Below are 18,170 nucleotides of genomic sequence, written 5' to 3'. Positions count from 1 at the left end.
CATAAATTGTCTAGAGATGTTGGCTGTGTTTCAGGCTCTGAAACACTTCCTAACAGACCTGAGAGGCCATCATGTGTTAGTTCAATCAGACAACACGTCGGTGGTCTCTTATATAAATCATCAGGGGGGCCTGCGGTCTCGCCGGCTTTACAAGTTGGCCCGTCAGATCCTCCTGTGGTCCCAAGGGAAGCTACTATCTCTGAGAGCAATGTATCTCCCTGGGTATTTGAATGTGGTAGCAGACTCCCTGTCGAGGCAGGGGCCGAGGCCAGGGGAATGGAGACTCCACCCCGAGGTGGTGGAGCTCCTTTGGTTGAGTTTCGGTCGCGCCGAGGTGGACCTATTCGCTTCCAAGGAGACCACTCATTGTCATCGGTGGTTCTCCATCACTCTTCCAGCCCCCCTGGGGTTGGATGCTATGGTGCAGCCGTGGCCGAGGTCACGTCTGTACGCCTTTCCCCCGATTGCTCTGTTACCAGGAGTTCTGGAGAGGGTCCGCCGGGACGGGGTCAGTCTACTACTAGTAGCCCCGTTCTGGCCGGCCCGAGTATGGTTTGCGGACCTGATTTCTCTCCTGGACGGTTCTCCTTTGGAGCTCCCGGTCAGGAGGGATCTACTCTCCCAGGCGGGGGGCACGATACTTCACCCCCGCCCAGAATTGTGGAAACTGTGGGCTTGGCCTCTGAGGGGGCCCAGCTCATAGACTCCGGTCTCTCAACCGAGGTTGTTGAGACCATTCTTAACTCCAGAGCTCCATCCACGAGGAAGCTTTATGCCTTGAAGTGGAAACTTTTCACTTCTTGGTGTGGAGAACACCTGCAGGACCCAGTTAACTGCCCAGTGGGTGCAGTGCTGGAATTCCTGCAGGAGCGCTTCTCCACAGGGTTATCCCCCTCCACACTAAAGGTGTATGTGGCGGCACTAGCTGCTTACCACGTCCCTTTCAGTGGAGTTTCTCTTGGGGGACACCCGCTTATAACTCGTTTCCTCCGTGGCACTTTGAGGCTGAGGCCAGCAGTTCGTACGAGGGTGCCGACTTGGGATCTGGCCATTGTATTAGAAGGTCTTTCCCTAGCTCCTTTTGAACCTATCGAAGAAGTTCCCGAGAAGTTTCTCACTTTTAAGACTATCTTTTTGCTTGCTATCTCTTCACTAAAAAGAATCGGAGATTTGCAGGCTCTGTCGGTTTCACCCTCGTGCCTGGAATTTGCACCTGGCATGGTTAAAGCTTTTCTGCATCCTAGACCAGGTTACGTTCCTAAGGTTCCTACTAATATTGTTAGACCTACGGTTCTGCAGGCTTTCTGTCCTCCTCCATTTATGTCATCGGACCAGGAGAAACTTAATTCACTCTGCCCTGTTAGGGCATTAGACGCTTATGTCCACAGAGCTGCCCTGTGGAGGAAATCAGAACAACTTTTTGTATGTTTCGGGCCACCCAGGAAAGGGTGTCCGGCGTCTAAACAGAGAATGAGCAAGTGGGTGGTTGAGGCTATCTCACTTGCTTATGAGTCGGCTGGCCAGCCTTCACCTTTGGTTGTCCGAGCTCACTCTACCAGGAGTATGGCTGCTTCTAAAGCTCTTTTGTCGGGGGTTTCCCTGAGTGATGTTTGTGATGCGGCTGGATGGTCTTCACCGCATACTTTTATTAAGTTCTATGACCTAGACTTAAGCTCTACCCCTGGGGCACAGGTGCTCTCGTCCTCTGTGCGCTAGTCTCACATGACGGTCATTTGGTCCTATGGCGACGTGGGTATTCGCGTTCCCGCAGCGTTTGACGCAGCTCGAAGTTCCCTTGAAAGGGAACGTCTCGGTTACGTATGTAACCCTAGTTCCCTGATAGGGAACGAGACGCTGCGTCGCTCCGCCATACTCCCGGCACTCCCGTTAGCGCTTCCTTCAAGCCTATCAGAAGCTAATGCGCTTGTGTTTTTGGGGTGCTTTATAGTTTCCTGGTCGATGACGTCACCCGCCTATGACGTTTCATCTCTCCATTGGGCTGATTCCATACGTGCTTCATGACGCACAACGCAGGGGCGTTCCCGCAGCGTTTGACGCAGCGTCTCGTTCCCTATCAGGGAACTAGGGTTACATACGTAACCGAGACGTTTCACTGTGCTCTTCACACAAAGCTATCATATTGCCTCAGAAGACATAGAAATTAAAAGCACCTCAGCGGTAGTTCATTTGATTTGTGCATTACAAGTCAAATGATCTACTGCTGTGTTGCTTTTAATTTTGGAGCTTGTCTGCTTTTGGTTGCTTTCATTGTGTTACATGGAAACAACTTTCTCTGCTTTGGGAATGAGGCAATTTTATCTTTTATAGGGAAACGTATATTGTAATGTGGAAACATTTCTGCTAATGTGGACACAGCGTTTTATTCGATGGAATGGGATGTGTGAGCATATTAGCTGGAAAATGAACAGATTTGAGGTTGAAGTGAAAACACACTTTTGCTTTTTCTGTCTAGGTGCCACATCCGTGTGATCGACACCTTTGGCACGGAGCCAGCATATAATAATGAGGAGTACGCCACACTGCATGGCTACAGGACCAACTGGGGATACTGGAACCTCAACGGCAAGCAGTACATGACCATGTTCCGTGAGTCTATGACTGCTTATTATTCACAGTTTCAAAGCATTAAAGTCCAATAAGTAATGAAAGAGAACTAATTTTGCTATATGCTACATTGTGTGATGGTTTCTAAGCATTGTCTGAGAGATGTGCGCGCATAAAGCCGCTCCTCATAAAGCATGTTAGTATTAAAATTAGCTCTTTTTGTTGCGTAATCGGGCTTGAATGGTTAAATACACATACTTACATGTCAAAATGCCCATCTTTGCAAATATCCTTTTAAACACAGTCATTTATGTCAACATTAACAGTGATAAAGAAAATGTATGTGTAACAGTATATTGAATCAGTGCGTTAAGTATTACGTGACAGCAGCCTAATAAACCTGCTGTCTGTGTCATCAAAGTTAATCAAACAACAAAAGAGAGACTGATATTGATTGATTTTTTTTGTTAGAAATCAATTCTAACTTTTTATTAGAAGTAGACTATTCAGTATTTTTTATATATACATTTGATTGCTTTACAAAATTGATGTAGTATTTCTAGTGCTTGAAGTTTTTCAGGTAGGTCTATTTCATTTGTGTATGTGTTCTAGTTTGTTTTCCTGTTGCTTTTAATTAGTTTCTTTGTTCTTGTTTTATCAAGGACTATAAGCTTGAGAGATTTTTTTTTTTTTTTTTTTTACTTAGGCTAGTATTACTTTTTGTTATATTGAAATCGGTGATGTGAATTATGAAATTTCAATTGTATCAAATATTCTGATCTCATAAAAAAATGATTTAAAGCAAAAATAACTGTAAATTGACATTTCTGCTTTTTTGACAGTTCACATTTAATTATTTTTGCTTTAAATAACCGTTTCTCATTTTTTTATTATTATTTTTTTTGTTATCAGTTATGTACATTAAGGTTGTATTTTAAAGTACATCTTATGTTTTAAAATCAATGAGTATTACATTATTTCAGTGTTTAGTATATTATTTTAGCTAAAAAGACTGAACTGAATAGACTGAACACGTAATACACATTGAGCATGACGTCACCGTTTTCACTAATTCACATTTTTATAGTTTTCACATAAACAATAACAGTGCAATCTTCAAAAACACGAACTTTGAAACCCTTTTTGAAAAATGCATTTTCAGTAAACAGACCCTATAAGGTTCTATATATAGAACCTTTTATTCTAAGAGTATAACACAAATAAGAGAGTAAATGGTGAGGAGCTTCTCTAATGTGTTTATCAGGTTGTATAATAAAAGACTTTTAGTAATCACAGTGCAGAAAACAAGACCAGTGCATGTTTGGGTGAGTGTTTTGTGTCTTGTGTAGCAGATGCTATAGGCGCAGAGCATCTGTAAGCAGGAGAAGAGCAGCAGATGTTCTCAGAGCTGGAGAGGGTTTGGGTCTGTGCAGCATATTTCACAAATGTGCATCTAGACAGTCTGAGGCACTGTTCCTCATTTAAATATATTAACAGAACACAGGGGTTGGCTGCAATTCAGAATTTAACAATTTGTTCCCTTTCAGTTTGCGAGTGTAAATTTGAATTGAACTGGCCAGATTCCCCACAGGATGATGGATTGGAATGACTTAAAATCAGCACATAACAAAGATGTATTTCAGTAAATATCTCTTTACTTTTTGGAAATAGTCTATATATTGAGTTTTAATCCTGACAAATACAAATTAAATGTATTATTAAGGATATTGGTACCACTTCATGTCTTTAACTACTATGTAAAAAAAAGTAGGTCAGGTACAATGTACTTGTGTTCATGTTTTTTTTTTTTTTATACACTCATTTCTTCCAAAGGGATTTCAAAAAAGTCTCCATCAAAGTGTTTTAAGCCATGAACCAAACTAACCAGCTACGAAATGCATCTTAACATTCCGAAATCAGACAAAAATATTAACGTACAAGTCATTGAAAGAACTACAATCCCATGAAGCATTGCGTGCAGCATGATCAAATTAAAAACTATGGAGAAATATAAAACTACTCAATTACAAATATTGATTATACATATATAAAAAAAACAAGATATTTGGTTTATATAAGTGTGTTGCAAAATATGCATATATTCTCACAGTGTTCATGGAAGTGGGTGGAGCTAAAAAGATATTTTATTGTATTTTGCTTGTTTCTACTCTCTAAATTACTCTAAATTGGTGGGATTTTCTGTACAACATCATAGGTAATGTAGTTTTCACCATGAATTCCACAGTTAAACACAATTATTTTAAAACTAAGTTGAAATAAGGCAGGCTGACATCTTCAACAGTAGCAAATACCATCGATTAACAACCTCATAGTTCACAGTAAGGCTGTCTTTAAAGGTTTATAAGTTATTGTTAAAAAAAAATCCTATAGAGAAAATGAATGGATATTTTACTTCTGTTACCCAACTGTTGCATTCTATTCTTCATATTGCTTACATCTAAACTGAACAAAACAACTGAAATTGTAAGGACATTCTTAAAACTATTCTGTAACATTCTATTCAAAATGAATTAATTCTTGTACGGAACTGTATTTATGAAATTAGAATTACTGTGTTTTTTTTCCCCCCCAGCACACACTCCTGATAACTCCTTCATGGGTTTTGTGACCGAGGAACTAAACCAGACTGAAAGATTCCACATCCAGAGAGACAAAGTCAACAACATGGCTGTGGTTTACGGCAAAGAAGCCAGTATGTGGAAGGTAAGAATGTGTGCATCCAACAATAGCAGTCAAAGCAAAGGTTTTTCAGATGGTTAACAGAAACAGCCATCACGCAGTATAGCGTCAGATCGCCAGCCTTGCTCAGCATTTGAAAACACTGCTGTAGACTTGCTTTCGGTCCGTGTAACTGTCAGAACATACGGAGATTGATTGCCTGGCTCCTATCATGGCTTGTTGGGCACAGTGATTGTGCTAAAGTGGTGTTTGGATGTGCTGACAGCAAATAACATCAGCCTGCTTTAACACGCTTCAAAGCAGGATGAAAGCAAACATTCTGCAGCATCAAGAGAGACAGGCTGTGAACATCGCCAGAGGAAACTGCGCGCGCCCGTCCGCCAACTAAATAAATAAATAAATAAAAACTTGACAACTAGCAGACTTTTATTTAGAAAGTGTGTTTGAACCACTGGGCATTCGGGAGCGGAGATTGGTTTTGATGAGAACAAAATGCACCCCAGGAGCCATGAAAAAGCTCAGAGTCCTGAAGTCTCCACGTTTAACCTGAATGTTTTCTCCTGCCGTTTTTGAATGCTATGTTTTTCAGCGCCGTGTTATTGTGTCTCTATCTCTGTCTCTGTGCGCTCGAGGTTTGCATTGTCATTTGTGTTTGTTTGACAGGTTGCCATTTTAAAGCTATCTGCGCTCTGGAGTCCCTAAACACTGACAGTTCCCTCCAGGCCAAATAGCAGCCCACTCTCTCTCATTGTGCATGTGTCACTCAGCCCAGAACCACAACTGTATGCTTAGAGATTGGCAAGACAATCATCTCCTCTTGTCCTCTGTCCCCCTCCCCCCATTTCTAATTTATTTTGTGGTCTCTTGACGACCGTCTTGGATCACTTACAGCTCTAACTGAGAGCGTGACAATCTTCTCATCAGTTTATGGATGAGCAGGGTTCCCACGGTCATGGAGAACCTGGAAGTTCCAGGCCTGGAACTTGAAAAGTTTGGGGTCGATAAGATTAATTAATGTTTTTGTAAGAAGTCTTCACACAGATTGCATTATTCCACTGTGCTTGTTTCCTATTGTTCTTCAATGTAAACACTCGCTAAACGAGTCTTTAATCGTTTCACTTGCGTCTCGCCTCTTTTGCAGTGTCTCGCGCATGACACGCCATTCTAAAAACATACAGCTCAAGTTTCAATAAGTTGAACTTTAAAAAAACGCATGTCTAAACCTTGCACTTTTTTCGTTCCACTGACCTGAATCTCGTTTTAACAGCAAAAACGCATTCTGTGTAAACCAACCCTACGGCTGCATTTATTTGATCAAAAATACAGTTAAAACACTACTGTTGTAATATGTTATTCCAATTTAATATAACTGTTTTCTATTTGAATATGTTTAGGGCAAAGCACCGAAGATGCGATGGCACCTATTATATCCATTAGTTTTCTTATTCTTATTCTGTCTAGAAGTCTATGGCAGTCCATAGAACCATATGGTAAAAAGTTGTGAAATTTGGCACACCAATAGAGTATAGTCCAAACATTCACCAAAGCAAATTTGGAGTCTCTAACTCAATCCCTTTAGTGCCACCAACTGTCCAAATGTCCACTTACATTAATGCTAATAACTTTTGAACCATAAGGGCAAGAAACGTCCCGGGTTACGTATGTAACCCTAGTTCCCCGAAGGGACGGACGCTGCGTGTAATCGCAGTGGGAACGCCCCCCAGCGTAGCGCGTCTGAAGCATGAATGAAATCAGTCAATGGAGCGTCACAGCGGGTGACGTCACCGACCAGGAAGCTATAAATATCCCCTGAATACACAAGCCACCAGCTTCTAATGTTACTGAAGCAAGAGATCCAAGGGGATGCCGAGAGTATGGCAGGACACGCAGCGTCCGTCCCTTCGGGGAACTAGGGTTACATACGTAACCCGGGACGTTCCCCTTCAGGGACTACCGCTGCGTGTAATCGCAGTGGGAACGCAATACCCACATCCCCATACGACCAAATCCCCGTCGTGTGTCATAAGGAGACACAAGCCGACGAGAGAACCTGAGCCCCGGGAGTGGAGCTAAGGTCAAGGGAATAAAATCTGACGAAAGTGTGCGGTGAGGACCAGCCTGCCGCATCACAAACGTCCTGAAGAGAAGCTCCTGAAAGAAGAGCTGTAGAAGCAGCCATACTCCGGGTGGAATGAGCCCTTACAGCCAAAGGTGAAGGCTGATGGGCCGAACCGTAAGCAAGCGAGATGGCCTCGACCACCCACTTGCTCATCCTTTGCTTAGATGCTGGACACCCCTTCTTAGGTGACCCAAAACAGACAAACAATTGTTCTGATTTCCTCCACAGGGCAGCTCTGTGGACATACGCATCTAAAGCCCTAACAGGACACAGCAAATTAAGTTTCTCCTGGTCTGACGTCAAAAAAGGCGGAGGACAGAAAGCCTGCAGAACTATAGGTCTAACCGAAGTGGTTGGTACCTTAGGAACATACCCTGGTCTCGGACAGAGAAAAGCTTTTACCATACCAGGAGCAAATTCCAGGCACGAGGGAGCCACCGAAAGTGCTTGAATATCTCCAATTCTTTTTAGAGACGAGATAGCAAGAAGAAGGATAGTCTTTAGTGTAAGGAACTTTTCCGAAACTTCCTCGATGGGCTCGAAAGGAGCTAGGGAGAGACCTTCCAAGACGATGGCCAGATCCCAAGCTGGTACCCTCGTGCGGACTGCAGGCCTCAGCCTCAAGGTGCCACGAAGGAAGCGAGATACAAGTGGGTGTCTCCCGAGAGAACCTCCACTCGAAGGGTCGTGGTAAGCAGCTAAGGCCGCCACATACACCTTCAGTGTGGAGTGAGATAACCCTGTGGAGAGCCGGTCCTGCAGGAAATCCAGCACTGTACCAACCGGGCAGTTAACTGGGTCCTGCTGGCGCTCTCCACACCAAGAGGTGAAAAGTTTCCACCTCGCGGCATATAACTTCCTTGTGGCGGGAGCTCTGGATTGGAGGATGGTCTCAACGACCTCAGTCGAGAGACCAGAATCTATGAGCTGGGCCCCCTCAGAGGCCAAGCCCACAGCCTCCATAGTTCTGGGCGGGGGTGAAAGATCGACCCACTCGCCTGAGAGAGTAGATCTCTCCTGATCGGTATCTCTAGGGGAGAGCCGTCGAGGAGAGACACTAGGTCCGCAAACCATACTCGGGCCGGCCAGAACGGGGCTATTAGCAGAAGACTGAGCCCGTCCCGGCGAACCCTCTCCAGAACTCCCGGGAGCAGAGCGATCGGGGGAAAAGCGTACAGACGTGACCTCGGCCACGGATGTACCATCGCGTCCAACCCCAGTGGGGCTGGCAGGCTGAGAGAGAACCACAGTGGACAATGTGATGTCTCTCTGGAAGCAAATAGATCTACCTCGGCACGACCGAAATGTTCCCATAGGAGCTCCACCACCTCGGGGTGAAGACTCCATTCCCCGGGCCTCGGCCCCTGCCTCGACAGGATGTCTGCCCCCTGATTTAAGTACCCTGGGAGATAAATAGCTCTCAAAGAAAGAATTCTCCCCTGGGACCATAGGAGAATCTGACGTGCCAGTTTGTAAAGTGGGCGAGAACGCAGACCCCCCTGATGGTTGATATAAGAGACCACCAATGTGTTGTCTGTTCGAACAAGAACATGGTGGCCCCTTAGGTCTGGGAGGAAGTGTTTCAGAGCCTGAAACACTGCCAACATCTCTAGACAATTTATGTGCCATAGACGGTGATGGTCCCCCCACAGACCCCGAGCTGGGCGACCACTCATGATCGCCCCCCACCCCGTGAGAGAGGCATCTGTCGTTAGCATAACGCGACGACAAGGAGCTCCCAACACCGGGCCTTGGGAAAGAAACCGAGGATCTTTCCACATAACCAGGGCGCGAAGACATCGTTGCGAACTCATGATCATGCGAAACGGATTTCCCCTCGGGGAGAATCCCCTGGTTCTGAGCCACCACTGTAACGGTCTCATGTGCAGGAGGCCAAAAGGTATCACGTTGGACGCAGCTGCCATGAGACCTAACAGTCTCTGGAACTGTTTTACAGTGGACGACTGGCCTAGCTTGACCTGATCTACTGCGGCGAGAATCGAAGCAACACGAGCAGGTGACAACTGTGCCTGCATCGTCGTCGAATCCCACACTACACCGAGAAAAGTGTTTCTCTGTAATGGAGAAAGAACACTCTTCTTGGCGTTGAGCCTCAACCCCAACCTCTTGATGTGAGCAAGAACGACATCTCGGTGCCGAACCGCCTGCTGTTCTGATTGAGCTAGAATTAACCAATCGTCTATATAGTTCAGAATACGAATGCCCTGCAGCCTCAGCGGGGCTATAGCTGCATCCATACACTTCGTGAACGTGCGGGGTGACAGTGCTAGGCCAAACGGAAGAACCCGATATTGGTACGCTTCGCCCCCGAAAGCGAACCTCAGGAACTTCCTGTGTTGAGGGAGGATGGATACATGGAAGTAGGCGTCCTTTAGGTCTATCGTGACAAACCAGTCCTCGGATCTGATTTGTGACACGATCTGTTTGAGAGTGAGCATCTTGAATTTGAGCTTCCCTACAGTGCGATTTAAGAGACGCAGATCTAGAATGGGACGCAGCCCTCCATCTTTTTTCGGAACGATGAAGTACCGGCTGTAGTATCCTAACTCCCTGCTGGGCGGAGGAACCCGTTCTATAGCCCCTTTGTGCAGCAGAGTTTCTACCTCCTGTTCTAATACCAGAGCCTGCTCGGGGCCCACCACCGTGGGCAGAACCCCTCTGAACCGAGGTGGACGCGTTCTGAACTGAATAGCGTACCCGTTCTTTATAATATTCAGGACCCACTGAGAAACATTGGGAAGCATTTCCCATTCCGCCAGGAACTCTACTAAGGGAACCAGCCTCTCGAGGCTGGCCTCTGGATGAACATCCCGAGTGACAGACACAGCGCCCTGTAACATACTGGCAGGAAACAGCTGGTCTGAGCACTCCACAACCCTCCTCGGAGGGGGCGAGCGTCCCTCGGGAAATCGCTCGCCGAGTCTCTCTACGCCCTGTATAGGCAGGGTTAGTAGAACAGACCCCTGAGGGCATCGAGAAAGACAGGGCGCCGTGTTTTTGAGCGGCGAACTCAAGTCTTTCCCGATGGGGACCACCCTCAGAGTCCTGACGTTCGACGCGGCCTTCCTGGCGACAATGACCGACCTCAGATCAGTCCTGCCCCGAGAAGGCCGCGCCGGAGAGCGCCCCGCCTCGTCCCTCCAGTTTGTCTGCGGGGGGGCACGAGACGCGACACTCCGCTTCTGCTGTGCTCTTTTAGAAGACGAACTCGACGGCTGGGACTGCCCTCGCTCAGCAGCCCCAGTGACGCGCACTTTGAGAGGGATAAACTTATGAAAAGCAGCCGCCTGTTTTTTCTCTTCCTGGAACCTCTCAGTGACAGAGTGAAGAGCGTCACCGAAGAGGCCCGCAGGCGAAACAGGAGCATTTAATAAGAGAGATTTATCTTTTTCTTTCATAGAGGTTTGCTTTTTTACTCAACCATAAATGCCTTTCTGTGGCCACCATGGCTGCCATAGACCGGCCAACAGATTTAGCTGTTTCCCTGGTGGCCCGGAGAGTGAGATCAGCAGTCTGCCTGAGCTCATTGATCATATCTGCCGAAATTTCTCCCCCCTCACACACATCTTTGAGCAGGTCAGCCTGATAAGCCTGCATAATGGCCATTGTATGCAAACATGCAGCCGCCTGCCCAGCCGCCGAGTAAGCCTTCCCCACCAGCACAGAAGTATTTTTCAGTGGTCTAGAAGGAAGAGCCGGTGCTTTAAGCGAAGATGCCGAGGCAGGAGAGAGATAGCTCGCGAGCGTCTCCTCCGCCTTCGGCATCGTCACATATCCAGCAGACTTTGCACCAAAAATATTACCATAAGCATTGGATTGATTGGTATATATTCTGCTCGAAACCGGTCTAACCCAGGTCTTTGAAACCTCAGCATGAAGGTCTGGGAAGAATGGTAAGCACCGGCGAGAAGGCTGAGGACGTGCAGAGAGAAATCTATCATCTAGTTTGCTTTTATTTCTAGATTCTTGTTTATCAGTTGGCCATTCAATACTGAGTTTTTCAACAGCCCGAGATAACACATCCATTAAACCTTCTTCAGCAGTATAATGAAGTGAGCTAGTTTCCTCTGATGCCAAACTTTCGACATCCAGATCCTCAGAACTGGATAATCTAAGTTCCACATCATCGCGTGCCTCCACCCGGGCAGAAGTAACCGCCGCAGCGCGTGCTTCCAGAGCCGGGTGAGAGGCACTGGATCCCGCCGGAGAAAGCTGAGATAGGGCGGGGCCCGTCTCAGCGTCGCCGGTGAGATCCATCTGCGAACCCCAAGTCAAGCGCCGCCGCTCTGCCTCAACAGAAGCGGGACCCGAGCCCTGGGGAGCTCGCAACAAACCACTCTCCTCAAAGAGCGATCGCCGCGAGCGCAGAGTTCTCAAAGGAAAACGCTCGCAATGCTCACAATCGACTCCCTCGAGAGCCAACTGGGCATGCTGAACTCCCAAACAAGCTACACATAACTTGTGAGAATCCCTACCCGTGATGTAACGTGTACAGGGGGGAACACACTTTCTATACTGCTCGCTCATTTTGGTTTTTTAATATATATATATATATATAGTGAAAACTCCTGACAAATCAGACAAACACAATCGAAAGATATCAGACACACACAGAGCGCTGCTGAAGTAACAGAAGCTGGTGGCTTGTGTATTCAGGGGATATTTATAGCTTCCTGGTCGGTGACGTCACCCGCTGTGACGCTCCATTGACTGATTTCATTCATGCTTCAGACGCGCTACGCTGGGGGGCGTTCCCACTGCGATTACACGCAGCGGTAGTCCCTGAAGGGGAACAATTCTTGATTGCACCCTACGACTAAAATAATCGAAAGACTTCTTTAATTGCTTATTGTTGCCGTTTGTCTGAAGCTCCCAGCCATGCTTGTATTGAACATTGTTCCTTTTTGTGCTCAGCTCAAAATAGTTGCGCTGCTTAAGAATTTTTCAAGATTAATGAATATAAATGTTAAAACAACAAGATCTTGAGGAAGATTTCAGGACTCAAGAGTGTGGCATGTGTTACACACTGAAGTTTATTACATATGACTTGAGATTTTGAATATCTTAGAAAGCACCTCTAATGAGCTGTTTTGTAGCTCTGTTTCAATAAATGGATAGGCTTTTGTTGCAGTTAACTCAAAAGGAAATCCTGTAATTTTCTACTCTTAAGAAATGTTATATCCCTGGCCACGGAAAATAACTTTCTTACACTTCTAATGTATTAGAGCATGGAGCAAGATCAGATCATATAGTGACTTTGTCAGTGAGCAGTGAACTTGGAATCAAACTCAGGTGAATGTACACCAAAGCTTATTCTCTGTAACTATTCTACGGAACTCAAAATAACAAATCTAAACCCAAACACACACAATGACAAATAGGCTGTTTACTCCTTGAATTAAGAAGCATTGTGGTCGATCAGGTCACAAGTGGAAGATGCTAAATACAGGTGTAAACGGGGTCTAAAACATTTTGATCTTGTCCACTTTCCACCACTTCTAGAGGTGAAAACACTTTTGACCGGATTGATTTCGTAGTGCTCGTGGTCGAATGTGTTCAAACAGACACAAAACACTGTCTTCTCTCCACCTACTGACTTGATGCCCAAACGTTATGGGAAGTGTGCGAGTCATATGGGATTTAAAATGTATAACTTTTATCCATTAGATGAAAAGATCTGAAAAAACACATTCATTTACTCACCTATAGACCCTACATCAGGACAGAAGTTGTTAAAAGTGGACAGAAGAGATGGATTAAAACACCAGGTGGGAACGGGAATGTGTCTCCCTCGTCTACTTGTGATCTGATCCAACAAAACGCATCTTAATACCAGGTGGAAACAGGGCTATACATACATTTTGATATGAGACACTGGGTCACATTAAACAGTGGTTTGATCATGGAGCATACATATAACATACAAGAAAAAAATACAATATACAAAACATAGTCTTCATAATCAAATGCATTAAAATATTTTACAAAAAAGAAGATTCCATTTAGATTCTGAAAACGGCATTGGAATGAATCATGTACTGTACATCAACTTGTTGACTTACAAATAAGCTTTAATTTGTTTAATTTAAATTTATGGATTGCTTGTTACAGATTTATATAACGATATTTTATCCTCAGCGCTGTTTAACTAACGTTTTCATACAGAGATCGATACGGAGATGTAATTAACCTACCAATGCTTTTCCAGAGACAGACAGAAATCTTTAATGTGAACCTTAACGAGGCCCTACATTGATTTTTCTGAATGTCCGTTGTTTGAAATAGCACATCATCTGTTACTCTTATTCCTCAATCGCACGTTCATTACTGCTTAGAGGAAAAGCAATTTTGGTTCACACAAGAATCATTCGGTCATAAATGTCCAGAAGGTAAATTTTAAACTTTTGTAGTCACTCTGTTTAAGAACTGTGCTGTTAAAGCATGCTTGAGAGTCAAGGTTATTTTGCTGCGCAAGGAAAAGGGCCAAATGGGTTTTTATTCTCAAAAGAAGGTGAATGTATGAATTATTAATGGAGTAATGATTTAAATAAGTAAATAATTTATACACCTCTTTAACTGCACATCTAAGAGAACTTTCATTGTTGTCCAGAGAACATGGTCCTTCTCTTTGTTCTGATGTGAAAATAGCAACATCAAAAATAGAGATGTCAAATGTACGGTCAAGGGCCTGATTGGGGGATATATTTTTATTTTCATTTTCTTATTTAATTTGTCAAAACATATGCACTCATGCAGACAGCACAAAACGTCCAGAGTCCATCAACTCTATGCTCCTTTAATATCTAATATTGAGCAAAACATAATTTATTCTGACCTTTAGATTACATATACCTGTACATAAGAACCTGAGATAGGCAGAATAAACTAAACAACAATATTCTCAAGAAAAAAATAAATCCAATCACTACTCTTGGGTATAAGCATGATTTTAATATGCCACCTAAATAAATAAAAAATAAACTTAAAAATATTGTAGCCTATGGCTCATTTTAATTACATGTTTCTCAGTCAAACTCTGACAGCCTCAAATCCATATTAATGTATGAAATTTAAAAAAAAAAATTCTCAGTGGAGATGATGGTGAAATTGACTTTAGTCATACATAATTAAAGATGTGATCTATAAGTTGTTATATGTTTTAATATATCTTGCCAGCATAACAAATGCATGATGATGTTTTTTGACAATATTTATTTTAATATTTTTCTTTAATCATTCTGAGCGTGTACATGCCATTACATACCATTTCGTTTTTGCTGATTGAGGTCAAATATGCTCAAATAAAAACTAGAAAAAAAGAAGTATACAAACACAGAGAAATTAAACGTTGTGCCCTGATTAGGGCTTTATTGGACAACAAAAGGAGTGTGAATCAATGCTGTTGGGATGCTGGCTTCATAAGATCAGGCACTTTGTTTTTGTCAAAGGCAAATGCATTACAGTTTTCATACGATTTTGTCGTTCTGCTGTGAAGTTGTAATTGTAAGCACCTGTGAGTCAGTTTCACTGCTCCCCTATGTAGCCATGCTTCTGTTTGTGTGCTGTCCATGGTGCTGATCTCAAGTCAGTAGTTGTGAAACAATCAATTTTTAAATGCACAATTTCTATGTATTTTGTGTGCTGTTGATGAAGAACGGTATGCCAGAAAACACTACTCAATTAGAGAAAAGGTGACAGATTTGTGTCTGTCACCTTGAACTATGATAAAATACAGATAAAGAAACAAATAAATGCAGTGCACATAATATAAACTTGCATTAGGCCCAAAATTTGTCAGTGTTTTTTCTGAAAATTGCCAGATGTATTCATTTTATTCCAAAGTCACTTTGAACAGTATTTATGACATAGTAATTACAGAACTCATAAGTAGGTTCTTTCCAGGAGGGCTTAACTCACAAGTCTTTCTATCACTGTAAAACCTAACAGTTGTTCTAACCAACCCTTTTTAGTTTACTTAATGTCTAACAATTTTGTAAAAATCTAGTAATCTGTACTTTTCACATACTATGCCTTTGTTGCTCAGAAAACCCAAGTAAAGATTACTTGATTGGATTCAGTACCATTTTGTCAAGCAAAAGAGGCGGGGCAACTCTTGATTGACTTATCACTCATTTCCTCCATTTCTGCAGTTATCTTTCTCCTTAGTTGCCTTCACTTATTTTCTGTCAATGTTGAATTGTCTGAACATGAACATGAACTGAACATTTTGAGAGAATATCACATTATTTGACTTTATAAATTGATCTTGATTTCTTTAAATTGTTTAGCCAAATTGTTCACCATTATGCTGATCAATGTTCCATTTGGTTGGGCACTTGGAACTTCATTTGCATCACTGTAATTATGATGCAGTGATGCAACAAGAAATCACAGTAATTTGTGGTTTCAGAGGAAGTGAAGTAATACATATGTTGCTTTTAAAAGATACCAAACTTCTATCTAAATCACTAACTAATCTACATGGTCTATTACAATTTTATTGCTAACACTATTGTGAAACAGTAAACATTTAAAGGGGGTTGATCCCTCTTTAGTTGTGCCAAGATCTTACAACCAACATTGTTTCAGTGACACACAGACATCAACATTCAACAGACAAAACACAACAATGGTAACCATTACATTCATTTTTTAATTTATAAGACTCTCACCCCTTACAAAACAATTGTATTTGTTCTTTATTGTGCTAATACTGACACAAGACAGTAAATACAATTGTCAAATAAAGCAAAAAACAGTAAAAACAAAGCAATTGCTTAATTTATTCATGCCGAAATGCACTCTGTTACTCTGTTAATATTAGGTCAGTAAAACTCAGAAGCCAAGTTATAAAAACTTGAATACACTGATACTCTTTACTAGATTTTCCTGAGGCAAGATTTTTTCAAGTAAAATTAACAAATTGAAATGTACAGTGTACAGCTTATTCTCATCCATTCTCTGCATTTTCTGTTCTGATGCAGGGTAAGGAGAAGTTGCTGACCACCTTACACCGTTACATGGACATCCATGGGACAGTGTACTATGAGGCACAGCGTCCCCCAGAGGTGCCAGCATTTGTCAGGAACCACGGCTTATTGCCCCAACAAGAGTTACAGCAGCTTCTGAGAAAGGCTAAGGTACTGTTAGCATGATGTACTTTTAAATCTTTGATAAAAACTGTTGGGGAAAGTTACTTTTAAAAATAATACTCCTTGCGGTACTTATTAGTAACTTGCAGTTACTTTTTACATTACATTTCATTACATCACATTAGTGTTACATTACTCTTGCATTTTGTCGCACTGAGAAGTTACATTTTGCAAGTGTTTAATGCAGTAATGCACTCAACACCATCAATATATAACATACACCTTCACTTAGAATATTTCCTGGCCCCTAGATCTATGTATGCCATACAAAGTCTCTTAACATTATGGGTTATTCTACCTATTGTATAACTCTATTTATTGAAAGTTGATACAATGTTTTTTTTTTTGTCTGTTTCCGTGCATGCATGAGTGTGCAAGTGACTATGTTATGGAGAAGGGATTTTAATTGAGTAGTTTATTTATTTTGCTTTTTTACTTACTTTACTTTTTAGTTTATTACTTTAAAAAAAGTAAATTAAATATGAATATGAACATTTATAAAGTAATGCATTACTTTACTTATGTCAAAAAAGTAATGGTATTGCATAATACACATTACTTGTAATGCATTACCAGCAATACTGGTAATAATGTAGTTTAAATATTAGTGTAGGACTGTCAATTTAAAGTATGAATTTCATCTTGACCTGAATGTAAATTCCATTCTAAGAGATTTCATTTCCATTAGAGCAATTACATAGGGGACTTCTTTCATCAAATTATTATTATTATTGATTAATGATCATATGTAAAACATGTATTGAACTTTTAATTTGTTGACAACCCTAGCTTAGAGTTTAAACCACTTTCTACCATTACATTTTCACTTAGCTCTTCCTGGGATTTGGCTTTCCGTATGAAGGCCCCGCCCCTTTAGAGGCCATAGCCAATGGATGCATATTTCTGCAGCCAAAGTTCGACCCCCCTCGCAGCTCCCTCAACCATGAGTTCTTCAGAGGCAAGCCCACTTCCAGAGAGGTAACTGCAGTCTGCGCGCTATATTTGCCAGTAACCATATTCTGTGGATTAGTTCTCTCTTTTTTTATTTTTAGTTGACCAGGACTGTACAAAATGTATATTACTACTACAGTAAATTAATGTAATGTATACAGTATATATATTAGTATGTATACATGTATGAGTTTCTGAATTGTATTTTTTGTAACTCTAATAAAAAATCATCCAGACTATATGTCTGGGCATAATTTTAGTCAATGAAAGCTAGTCACATTTTCGTCATACTGCATAATGGTTAAATTGATAATCACAATTATTTTGCTCAAAATTAAAATCACAATGATTGTTGTCATTTGAGAAATATATTTTTATATTTCATCGGAATTATTCCACTTTCACCTATAAGCAGAAAAAATTAAAACTGTAGAATTCCTTAATCCTTTAATTAGTTGAATTAGTTTTTCTATTAAAACAACAGCAAAAAATACTTTGTATTGCCACACAGAGGTTGCATAAGTGCATTTATTCAGCAACCACAATCGCAAACAATAGTCTAAATCCATGTTTGAATTTATTGCAGTTATTCACTGAGAAGGTTTGATCGCAGATTTAGTCCAAGCAAACAGAACACAGACTGACTGAATGACACTTTCATT

At 42.2% G+C, this 18,170-nt stretch overlaps 1 protein-coding gene across 1 annotated transcript in view; it reads left to right on the top strand.

Moving 5' to 3' along the window:
• Nucleotides 1-18,170, top strand: part of mgat5b (alpha-1,6-mannosylglycoprotein 6-beta-N-acetylglucosaminyltransferase B) — a 198,853-nt gene that overhangs the window by 163,427 nt on the left and 17,256 nt on the right. Inside the window, exons 10-13 of the mRNA XM_077230694.1 lie at nucleotides 2,474-2,607; nucleotides 5,159-5,289; nucleotides 16,390-16,545; nucleotides 17,389-17,535. Of these exons, the coding sequence (XP_077086809.1) occupies nucleotides 2,474-2,607; nucleotides 5,159-5,289; nucleotides 16,390-16,545; nucleotides 17,389-17,535 (568 nt within the window). The remainder of the gene's footprint in view (nucleotides 1-2,473; nucleotides 2,608-5,158; nucleotides 5,290-16,389; nucleotides 16,546-17,388; nucleotides 17,536-18,170) is intronic.

The sequence above is a fragment of the Siphateles boraxobius genome, unplaced genomic scaffold, assembly GCF_051911475.1.
Source record: "Siphateles boraxobius isolate OS27281-9 unplaced genomic scaffold, OSU_SipBor_1 15, whole genome shotgun sequence".
Taxonomy (NCBI): Eukaryota; Metazoa; Chordata; class Actinopteri; order Cypriniformes; family Leuciscidae; genus Siphateles; species Siphateles boraxobius.
The sequence above is the reverse complement of the archived record's forward strand: the minus strand, read 5'-3'. Positions and strand labels throughout refer to the sequence as shown.